A 12,350-nucleotide genomic window follows, 5' to 3' on the forward strand; every position below is an offset into this window, starting at 1 on the left:
ACCAGAAGATGTCGTCTGGCGCATCTGATACAGCAGCCGACAGTGCCAAGACCAACGGTAACAATGAGACCAACATACCTGGCGTGTTTCTCACACGGGCTGGCTGGTAATCTGGGATATTATTTCATAACGTATTATTGTGTCTACACCGGGTCGGCAGGCGAGAACAACAGGGAAAGGTGAAAGTATCACGGCGTGTTTTGTTAACTCATCACCGGGCTGATCGGGGTGGGGAGGTGGGGGGGGGGGGGTGTGACCTGTAGATTCCGTTGTTTGATGTGGGGGTAATTGTTCGTTAACCACTTTGACCCCCGAGTGTGATGTGGGGTTTAGCGTTAAACATGGTCCGCCGTGCTGTTGGACACAGTAGTGTTAACCAGCTCTAAATGTGGCCAGTGGTCTGGTAGAGGGTTGGACGGTGGTCAGCCGCTGGGATATCTACTGGACATGAGCCACGCCTACTGTATGTGCACCCCGCCTATAGTTCATTGGCCCCATTCACTGTATGTGAGCTACGCCTAATGTATGTAAACCCCAGCCACAATATACTCACTGAATGTGAGCCCCGCCTAGAATATGTGGGGCGGCCCACTACTATGTGGTACCGCTTACTGTATGTGGGCCGCTTACTGTATGTGGGCCGCTTACTGTATGTGGGCCGCTTACTGAATGTGGGCCGCTTACTGTATGTGGGCCGCTTACTGAATGTGGGCCGCTTACTGTATGTGGGCCGCTTACTGTATGTGGGCCGCTTACTGTATGTGGGCCGCTTACTGTATGTGGGCCCTATCAGCCGTAGAGTGTCGTCATTTTTCAGCTCGACGAACCGGAAGTAATTAACTGTGTAATAGAGTCCTTGCAAACACGTGACCTAAATCACGTGATACCTACGCCCGCCGCCACAGTGGTGTACATCAGACGTAAACACAATCAGCTGTTCGCCAGCGCTGGACGTGTTCACCAACGCTGGACGTGTTCACCGTATGTAAAGAATCGCGCCCGCGGAAAAGGAAAAATATGTTAAAAAACTTGAACTCTTAGGAATTGAAGATCCTTATACAGTTATTGACAGTTTCGTGGATAATATAAATATGTGGCCGAAATTTCTAAATAAAAATACTGTTAGTAATACCGTTTGCGTTTAGAGTTTAAGTAGACGAAGCTGATCAAATGCAGTAATATATTAGAGGTTATCTACTGTAGCAAACGTGAGACCACTTAACTCCTACAAAACCCACACTACAACGGCTAATATAATCCATGGGTAATAACCAATCTGGGTAGCATGTTATACAATTTAAGACCTTATAATCCAGCAGGGAAGTGATCAGACACATTAATACTGATGTTCAACCCTGATGATGGCTGCCTCCACCTGTATCTAGCCCACAATAAAACCAAAGAGGAGTCTGCCCTGCCCTCCCCTGAAAATGTCTCACCTCCGTGATACCCAGCCCCACAGAAATAGTATCTCTTATATAATTTTGACCCTCAGGGCCCAGCAGGGAGAACAAAGGGGAAAGTCCCACTGCTCTCCCCTCAACACTTCTCACCTCGGTGTCATGTTATGTCATTTATAGCACACACGGCTTATCAGGGGAAAGCATTAAGGCATTAAGAATCTTAACTCTGGACAGCTACACACTAGTATACTAGCTACACACTAGGTGCCTACTGTAAACTACTAGACTGTAGGCCCTATGTAGACCTGCAATTGTATCAATTGTAGACTGGGTCCATTGTTATTATTCTAAACCATCTCACTTATAATGTTTCTTGATTTGTTTCTTTTATAAACAGTGGATTTAAAAAAAAAATTAGCCTAATCATTAACCAAATAATAATAATGTGGTTATTTGTTGTTGGCTGGTATGATCTAGATTGTACTACTAGGCTACAAAAACTTAGTAGACCAATTACTAGATATGAATTTGAATTCAATTAAACTCAGTCCAGTATCAGATACATATTGCTGTAAAAAGACAACAAAGTAGGTAGGCCTTAGTAATTTATTAAAGCCTTCTACTACAATAATATCAACTACATGCTTGTATAAAGTTTTTACAATTTAATTTAAGTAGCAGATTCTAGATCTAAGTCTAGTCATATAATCTATTTCAATTTCAGAAAATTTCGTTTGCTAAAAAAATGATTAGATAATAGAGCGAGATTTTAGATCTTAGAGACAATTAAATGCTTTATTAGGCCTATTATGACTACTTTTGATTTATTATGGGTGTATTTTGAATCGAATGTAGATCTAAAGTAATTAAATTTAAGTAAAGAAGTAGATTCTAGATTCTATGTCTACCCAGCGGAGCCAGGTATTAGGCCTACTATTAGATCTTATTATTCTTATTAGCCTACTACTTTTGACTTTGTCTTTTACTATTAGTATTTGTGAAGGTCGAGCATATTTGTTTTATTAATAGTTATCTTTTATAATTAAAATGAAGTTTATTATTTTACTGTCCTTACATGAAACAAAGTATCGAGAACTGCATTTGATCAGATTCGGCTACTTTAACTCTAAACGCAAACAGTATTATTAACAGTATTTTTATTTAGAAATTTTGTCCACATATTTATTTATACGAAACTGTCAATAACAGTATAAGGATCTTCAATTCCTAAGAGTTCAAGTTTTTTAACGTATTTTTCCTTTTCCGCGGGCGCGATTCTTTACATACAGTGAACACGTCCAGCGCTGGTGAACACGTCCAGCGCTGGCGAACAGCTGATTGTGTTTACGTCTTGTGTACACGACTGTGGCGGCGGGCGTAGGTATCACGAACGGACGTGACGTCATATGAAAGGACTCTATTAGCTGTATGAGCCCTGTGAATGAGAGCGAGGCCATGAGCCCGGCTCTTGTTTAGCAATCTGCGAGCTGAGGACTGAGATTTCCCGCTGGCCAGCCTGCACCTGTCGGTGGCCCGCCTCTTCACGGGTGAGTGCCGCGCAGATAACATGAGCTGGGAACAAATAAAGGCTGAGTCACTGGAGGGGGAGGAATTTCCGTCGGCTGGAATATCAAACAACAGGGGGGGGGGGGGGCTGGCGTACCTGAGCTGGTACCTGGCGTACCTGAGCTGGCACCTGGCGAGCTAGAGGTGCCGAGGTGCATTCAATCTATGCCGGGAGTTTCTGGGGGGCGGCTCGGGTATGGCGAGGGAGAGAACAACAGGGGCTAAAGGTGTCTGACACAATAGAGGCTAAAGGTGTCTGACACAATAGAGGCTAAAGGTGTCGGACACAACAGAGGCTAAAGGTGTCTGAAACAATAGAGGCTAAAGGTGTTTGACACCACTGAGTAGAGGCTAAAGGTGTCTGACACAATAGAGGCTAAAGGTGTCTGACACAACAGAGGCTAAAGGTGTCTGAAACAATAGAGGCTAAAGGTGTTTGACACCACTGAGTAGAGGCTAAAGGTGTCTGACACAATAGAGGCTAAAGGTGTCGGACACAACAGAGGCTAAAGGTGTCTGAAACAATAGAGGCTAAAGGTGTTTGACACCACTGAGTAGAGGCTAAAGGTGTCTGACACAATAGAGGCTAAAGGTGTTTGACACAACCAACTAGAGGCTAAAGGTGTCTGACACAATATAGGCTAAAGGTGTCTGACACAACCAACTAGAGGCTAAAGGTGTCTGACACAATAGAGGTTAAAGGTGTCTGACACAACCAACTAGAGGCTAAAGGTGTCTGACACAACAGAGGCTAAAGGTGTCGGACACAACTGAGTAGAGACTACATCACATGAATATAACATCACGTGACAAACGACTTCACGTTAGAAACCTCATCAAGTGACCACTGCATCACGTGGCCGTCACATCACGTCATCACAACATCACGTCATCACCACATCACGTCATCACCACACCACGGGACCATTACATCACGTGAATACTACATCACGTCGTCACAGCGACATACGCAAGATAAAAATAAAAATGATTGGCCCATGAGTTTAAAATTTGAAAGATTTACATCTGATCGAGATGATTAGAGATTTGATGCCACGCCACTCATTGATTGGTTAAAACATGTACCCCAGGTCATCGATGTGTTTTCTAGCGATTGGTCAAAAGACTGAACAAACGTATTTTACATACGTGTTACATACCTGCATCGTTTGGCTGGGAATGGTTAAACACGCAGGTGAAAGTTTCAAAAAGCAAAATTTAAAAAATGATTTTCCCTGCCCATTATCCACCGGATGTGGATTTTTTTCCTCTCCCCATCACACCTGTCGTGTACTCGGGCAAATGTCAGCTGTTATGACATGTGGCTGAGTTCTGAATGTCAGACAGCATGTCAGTCAGTATAAAGGGATGTTAGTCAATATGTCAGTCATTATGTCCGTCAAAAGATTTTAGATCAATGGAAACTATTAAACATTCTGCAATAGCATCGGTCCAGGTTTTGAAGAATTTCCGTGTAATGTCAAGCCGATTTTTTTCCTTCAAGTCTAGAAATGTTTCGTCAGTTTGCAGATGTTCGTGTCTAAAAATAGCTCACTGATGAGCCGAACGTGACCCTAATTAGTAGAGACATCGTGATTGACACAGGAAATGTAAACTCAAGTTTTGTAACTTTCATTTTGTCGCACCACGTGACCCGGGTCACATGACTACACCAAAACGTTCTAAATTTAGAGTGTAGTGAGTTTCTTGGCCCGTCCAAGTGAAGTTTGGGAGCTCATGTCAAGAACACCAGCACGCCAAATGTCAAGAACACCAGCACGCCAAATGTCAAGAACACCAGCACGCCAAATGTCAAGAACACCAGCACGCCAAACGTCAAGAACACCAGCACGCCAAATTTCAAGAACACCAGCACGCCAAACGTCAAGAACACCAGCACGCCAAATGTCAAGAACACCAGCACGCCAAACGTCAAGAACACCAGCACGCCAAACGTCAAGAACAACAGCACGCCAAACGTGAAGAACACCAGCACGCCAAACGTCAAGAACACCAGCACGCGAGACGTCAAGAACACCAGCACGCCAAACGTCAAGAACACCAGCACGCCAAACGCCAAGAACACCAGCACGCGAGACGTCAAGAACACCAGCACGCCAAACGTCAAGAACACCAGCACGCGAGACGTCAAGAACACCAGCACGCCAAACGTCAAGAACACCAGCACGCCAAACGTCAAGAACACCAGCACGCGAGACGTCAAGAACACCAGCACGCGAGACGTCAAGAACACCAGCACACCAAACGTCAAGAACACCAGCACGCCAAACGTCAAGAACACCAGCACGCCAAACGTCAAGAACACCAGCACGCTTAATGTCAAGAACACCAGCACACCAAAGGTGGATAAACTACACAACCGATTGGTAGAGCTTACAACAACTAATCCAAAAGTCTCGAGTGCGAATCCCGGGCTCGAGTATTTAGGACGCCCTTGAGTCCACCCAACTCTTCTTCTTCTTCGTTCTTAATTTTAGTTTTGGAAGAGATTCCCTCCAACACAATTAAGTATAAGTAATATGCTCCTTTTAGGCTGTTGACTCCGATTTTTTTAAAAATGTGCATCTATAGCCTTTGTCCAACCAAGAACAAACTAAAAGGCAGCAGTTGTTTGATTTTGGAGCCTCAGCTGTCAGAGTCTTCTCGGTTTAGCAACCATGAGCTTTATCGACTCGACCACGCCGACCCCTCACCCAGCTCTAACGGGTATCTGACTCATGTTTGGGAAACCAAGGCGGATGGTCATAGTGCTGACCAAACATTTGCTCATATGCCGAGGCTAGTGAACTCTACTTCCTCTGCTCCATGTGTCTTAAGCACGAAAGGTGAAGACAGTGAAAAGTTTTTGTGGACATTGGATCAGATTCGTTTTACTGGGTGGGACTTATCGAAAACATTTGGGAACTTCCAAAGATGGTATGTAAGTCGACTGGGCAAGTCTATAAGGGTTAGCAGCAGACTTTTGGTGCCTGACGTGTTGGTTAGCAGCAGACTTTTGGTGCCTGGCGTGTTCTTGCAGGAGTTAGCAGCAGACGACTAGCTAGTTCAGGGTCTGCTGTCGGTCTTCGATTAAAACAATGCCAATATTTATCTGATCCTCCTGGCGGCTCATCCCTTGTGACGTCACGCCTCGTTGATGCCAACTCTAATTAGCTATTTTTCTCGCCAGATTTGGGCAGACAATGAAGAGATGATTATCACCCCTGACTGGAAACGAGCTATGATTGAATTTAGATTGAATAATTTCCCCCCACAGAAAGCGTCGACTGAGGTTTTAATTGAAAGCGCGAGCGGACGATGAAAAAAAAATGCGAATTTTTAATTTATTCATCGTGAGTGACCAAACACAAGTCCGCGTCATATTAAACCACAAGTCAAAACTGGGTCGAACTTGGCGCGATTACAGCTAGTGTCGTCTGCCCAATCTCTCAGACGATCGTTGGGCGAGTGCTGGGCTAACGAGGCCGGGGACGAATGGGCCTCAGAAATCAAGACATCCCGTAATGAGAAAATTAAGATCCATTAAAAAAAAAACGATTGAGTGTGTTTGTTTTTTAGAGGAAGGGAATGGTGTGGGGAAAGATTAATTTCTTTTTGCAGAGAAAGAGTTAATAATGAAATAAGCGATTGCCTTCCTACTTTACTGAAACCCCTTACAAAATGTAATATCTATTTTAGGTTTAAAATAATTGCTTTTACACTCGATCTATGTCATTGGGAACGTGAAAAAAAGACACAGAAAATAAGTCAGGGAAAAAAGTCATAACTTTTACTAGAAAACAAATTCACAGGAAAAGGAAATAGCTTGTCGGAAAATAAGTAATAAAATAAAGTCACAAATTTTGTTACATATTTATTTGAATACTCAGTATAAAACTATAAAACTAATTATAAAACTTTAAAACTATAATTTATAAAACTATAAAACTAATTGTAAAACTATAAAAATGATTATAAACTGATTAAAAGAAATGTAGGCATACTATTGCGTTTTAAATGTTTTTAGCCGAAGACCTTTTTTTTTTATTGTTGACGTTTTGAGACATGATCCCACGCTTTGTGTGGTAATGCGCGGCTGAAGAAAACCATCTTAAATGAATGAAAGTAGCTACACGTAAGAAAGAAGTATAACTATTGTAAATCTGTATCAGTCCTCACAAGCCGATGATGAAAACTGTAATACTAAAGCGAACATGCAAGGCAAACTGACGCTGTAAATTACATGTCTCAGGCAAAAAAAGGCAAATGTGGCTGAAATAAGGATGAACTAATTAGGGGACAGCTGATCATACAAAGTTCGGATTCTTCTCATATCGGTTAATTTTAAGTTAGTATTAAAAAACCATCATGTATAAATTCGAAAGTTAAAAACGTACGTAGTAAATATTTCAGACTACCACATTACAATACTTATACAAATTAGTATCATCACCTAAATATGTTTACACTAATATTATTGACATTAATACCCTTCAAATACAAATTTATCTTTCATTTCCTGTGACTTTTTTCTGTGATTGTATTTCCTGTGATTTGTCCCGGTGAATTTATTCCCTACAAAAATTGGAAGTGAACTAAATTTACCTTCAGTCCTATTCCCCAGCATCCCCCCCCCCAACTCCCCCCCCCCCACTCATCCACTTCATCATAGTTGGAACAAGGCGTAATAAAGATGACTAATAACTCCACTGATGAACTGGGCCTAGCACTTAAGACCCCCCCCCTCCACTTTACCTAAGGTCCACCACTTACCTGGGTCCCTCTTAAACCAACCAAGACATACCTTCCTCCCATAAACTTAATTTATGCTTCCTCTTGTGGTAATCACTGATTGAAGCTATTTATAAGCCTGAAGAGCTCGCGACGCTGTGCCACAAGACATCGAGCAAAAGGCTAGGATGATGAGCACCCAGTACTACTGTGTTACCAGGCCCTTGAGCCAAGTGGAAGCAGGCGGGCTCTAGATTAGTCGGCCTGGAACACTTGAGAGGTACCGGTCCTAGGTGGGTTCTAGGTGGGTTCTGGTAGATTTCAGGTAGATTTCAGGTAGATGTCTGGTAGATTTCAGGTAGATTTCAGGTAGATTTCAGGTAGATTTCTGGTAAATTTCAGGTAGATTTCAGGTAGATTTCAGGTAGATTTCTGGTAGATTTCTGGTAGAGGCCAGGTAGATGTCAGGTAGATGTCAAGTTCATGTCAGGTAGATGTCAGGTAGATGTCAGGTAGATGTCAGGTAGATGTCAGGTAGAGACCAGGTAGATGTCATGTAGATGTCATGTAGATGTCATGTATATGTCAGGTAGATGTCAGTTGTTAGATGTCAGTTGTTAGATGTCAGGTAGATGACAGTTGTTAGATGTCAGGTAGATGTCAGGTAGATGTCAGGTAGATGTCAGGTAGATGTCATGTAGATGTCAGGTAGATGTCAGGTAGATGTCAGGTAGAGACCAGGTAGATGTCATGTAGATGTCATGTAGATGTCAGGTAGATGTCAGGTAGATGTCAGTTGTTAGATGTCAGTTGTTAGATGTCAGGTAGATGACAGTTGTTAGATGTCAGGTAGATGTCAGGTAGATGTCAGGTAGATGTCAGGTAGATGTCAGGTAGATGTCAGGTAGATGTGAGGTAGATGTCAGGTAGATGTCAGGTATAGGCATGGTAGATGCCAGGTAGATGACAGTTGTTGGATGTCAGGTAGATGTCAGGTAGATGTCAGGTAGATGTCAAGTAGATGTCAGTTATTAGATGTCAGGAAGATGTCAGGTATATGTCATGTAGATGTCATGTAGATGTCAGGTAGATGTCATGTAGATGTCAGGTAGATGTGAGGTAGATGTGAGGTAGATGTGAGGTAGATGTGGGGTAGATGTGAGGTAGATGTGGGGTAGATGTGAGATAGATGTGAGGTAGATGTCAGGTAGATGTGGGGTAGATGTGAGGTAGATGTGAGGTAGATGTGAGGTAGATGTGAGGTAGATGTGAGGTAGAAGTGAGGTAGATGTGAGGTAGATGTGTGGTAGAAGTGAGGTAGAAGTGAGGTAGATGTGAGATAGATGTGAGGTAGATGTGAGGTAGATGTGAGGTAGATGTGAGGTAGATGTGAGGTAGATGTGAGGTAGATGTGAGGTAGAAGTGAGGTAGATGTGAGGTAGATGTGAGGTAGATGTGAGGTAGATGTGAGGTAGATATGAGGTAGATGTGAGGTAGATGTGAGGTAGATATGAGGTAGATGTGAGGTAGATGTGAGGTAGATATGAGGTAGATGTGGGGTAGATGTGAGGTAGATGTGGGGTAGATGTGAGATAGATGTGAGGTAGATGTGAGGTAGATGTGAGGTAGGTGTGAGGTAGATGTGAGGTAGATGTGAGGTAGATGTGAGGTAGATGTGAGGTAGATGTGGGGTAGATGTGAGGTAGATGTGAGGTAGATGTGAGGTAGATGTGAGGTAGATGTGAGGTTGATGTGAGGTAGATGTGGGGTAGATGTGAGGTAGATGTCAGGCGATGTGAGGTAGATGTGAGGTAGATGTGAGGTAGATGTGAGGTAGAAGTGAGGTAGAGGCCTATTAAAGACCATGTACGACTCAGAAAATTACATCATCTTGGACTCGCGAACTTTGTGCCTAGTTTATCGTTCTGGTATCTGATTGGTCGGTCATCGTTGGAAGCTGGAAGCTGATTGGTCGGTCATCGTTGGAAGCTGGAAGCTGATTGGTCCGTTGTAACTGGCACTAACCTTTCATATCTACTGCTATGTGATAAAACCAAGATGGCTTCAGCTACGTCAGTCACTTTATGGCCGTCTAAACCAGTCACGTTATGGCCGTCTAAATCAGTCACGTTATGGCCGTCTGTTTAAGTTATGTACTCAAACACACCACACCCACAGATACATAACACACGTACACACATACATAGCACACATACATGCATACAAAGCACGAATACACTGATATATGTTAATAACTTTTCCCTTTAAGAAAAGTTGTTTTTGTTTTAATTTTTAATTTTCCTTGCTGAAATTTTTGAAGGAAGCTACTAATCATTTAAAAAAAAAATGATAAATACTTTAAAAAGTCTTTTGAAAAATCACGCAGGTGATTTTCAGGAGTTTCAGTCAGTCACTAGTCTACAGGTATTGAACAAGACCATCAGAACTAAGAGACCATCAGAACTAAGAGACCATCAGAACTAAGAGACCATCAGAACCAAGTGACCATCAGAACTGTGTGACCTTTAGAACTGTGTGACCTTCAGAACTGTGTGACCATCAGAACTAAGTGACCATCAGAACTAAGAGACCATCAGAACTAAGTGACCATCAGAACTAAGAGACCATCAGAACTAAGTGACCATCAGAACTAAGAGACCATCAGAACTAAGTGACCATCAGAACTAAGTGACCATCAGAACTGACCTTTCTGGTGCCACGCGGGAAGGTGAAACTACTGACAGACACGTGAGTCTTGTCTGGTACCTGTGAGTCACGTGGCTTGTCCGGTACCTTTGAGTCACGTGAGGCCTACACCATCCACCTAAGATATAGTCCAACAACCAGTGCCGGCCTGATGTAATCAACACTCGTCTTGTTAGATTTGCTGGCAATACAAAGACGATCTTTTGTCTCTCTTGTGTCTAGTCCTATCCCACACTACACTAATCTACATCCCCATTAATTTGCGTTATCCCTATCCCTCAATCCCCAATCACTTGCCCTATCCCTATCCTTCAATCACATAGACGCCCCCAATCACTTGGCCTACCACTCAATCCTCTAGAGTCTAGGCGGCCCCCAACTCTGCCCTACCCTGCCCTACCTCTAACTTACAAACTATCGCTCCGTTCAACAAACAGCGACACCCGTCCCAAGAATGTCACGACATGTTCAGTTTATTTGTAGGTAATAGAACATTTCCAAATAGAACATTTCCAAATAGAACTTTCCCAAATGGCACGCGCCGTTGTCTGGAGATTTATGGGCTGTGGAGGGGGGGGGGGGGAGCGTACGTGCGTGACGTCAGAGTGCCGGGGTGAGTACTGGGCGAGTGCTGCTTACACGGCTCTTGAGTTTCACGCGCGCTATTGGCCTTTCACAACAGAAAAAAATAAACAATATAGATTGAAATATGCCAAATTTATTGCGGGGTTAAAGGTCGTGTTGCTCATTGCTGAAATACCTGAGGTTGTTGCTGATTGTTCTAGTTTGGCAGTCCTAGCATTGTGAATGTAAACCTAGGTAAGAAATACATTGTTTGTTGTAAACGTAGGTAAGAAATACATTGTTTGTTGTAAACGTAGGTAAGAAATACATTGTTTGTTGTAAACGTAGGTAAGAAATACATTGTTTGTTGTGAATGGGGCGGACGGTTGAAATATATAGCGTTGATAGATCAAAAGATAAAAGGTTTAGTGAATGTAGAGATGTGTTGGAGGCTGTAAGAACAACAGGAGAAGTGTGCAACTAAATGTGTGTAGTTGTGTGTAGCACATGTGTAGCTACGTGTGTTGTCATGTGTTTCGCAAGGTGTGCTGTGTTTGTGTCAAATTTGTGTCACGTTTGTTGAGTCATGTTTGTGATGTTTCATTGTCGTGTCAAGTTTATTGAGCACATCAAGTTCTTGTGTTGTAGCAGAGAAGATAAGCCGAGGGTCATCACGTCACTGTAGCTAACCCTAAACCAAGCTAGACTAGTTACGTTGCTTGGGACCTATGACGACATTCTCATTTCCTATGACGTCACACTTCCGTGCGCACACGTCGTGACTTTATTGTATACCCTCAGGAGCTGTTAAGTCGCCAATACCATAATTAACATATAGCTTAAATTTAGAGAAAATGTGCAGGGATGGTCCAGGAATCCGTAGTGGGCCTAAGGTGGCGCTTTGTAACAGTTAACTCCCCGTTAAACAACTTTTCTGGTGATCTCCCCTTGGGGTAGATAACTCATCAGGAAGGTTGTTTAAAAATTAGAAGAATTCAATGGGAAGATTGTCTGATCAGTGCAATCATTTAAACAAGTTCTTTGCTAAACCCCAGGAGCAAATTTTTACGGCGAAATCAAACCTGGTGTCTGTCACGGTGTGGATAGGTAAACAAAACACCAACAGGCAACAACAACAACACAACATACGTGTGACATCTGGCAATAACAACATCAATACACTCGTGTGAAACCTGGCAATAACAACAACACTACACATGTATGAAATCTGGCAACAACAACACTACACATGTGTGAAATCTGGCAACAACAGCACTACACACGTCTGAAATCTGGCAATAACAACAACAACACTACACACGTGTGAAATCTGACAATAACACTACACATGTGTAAAATCTGGCAATAACAACAACAACA

At 42.8% G+C, this 12,350-nt stretch overlaps 1 protein-coding gene across 1 annotated transcript; it reads left to right on the forward strand.

Annotated features, from left to right (window-relative positions):
* Positions 1–8: 8 nt before the first annotated feature.
* Positions 9–5,428, forward strand: LOC131944497 (uncharacterized). Its single transcript, XM_059305165.1, has 2 exons — positions 9–106; positions 4,696–5,428. The coding sequence occupies exons 1-2, from the start codon at positions 9–11 to the stop codon at positions 5,426–5,428; spliced, it is 831 nt and encodes a 276-aa protein (XP_059161148.1).
* The last annotated feature ends 6,922 nt before the right edge of the window (positions 5,429–12,350 follow it).

Source organism: Physella acuta, unplaced genomic scaffold (genome assembly GCF_028476545.2).
Source record: "Physella acuta isolate Inbredline_101_S28 unplaced genomic scaffold, ASM2847654v3 ptg000494l, whole genome shotgun sequence".
In the NCBI taxonomy this organism is placed as follows: domain Eukaryota; kingdom Metazoa; phylum Mollusca; class Gastropoda; family Physidae; genus Physella; species Physella acuta.

Excerpts from the sequence above, each read along its gene's own strand:
- LOC131944497 (XM_059305165.1), top strand. The coding sequence starts at position 9 with ATGTCGTCTGGCGCATCTGATACAGCAGCCGACAGTGCCAAGACCAAC. Across the intron at positions 107-4,695 it reads TTTCTCACACGGGCTGGCTG|TTTGGGAGCTCATGTCAAGA; the intron begins GTAATCTGGGAT and ends GTCCAAGTGAAG.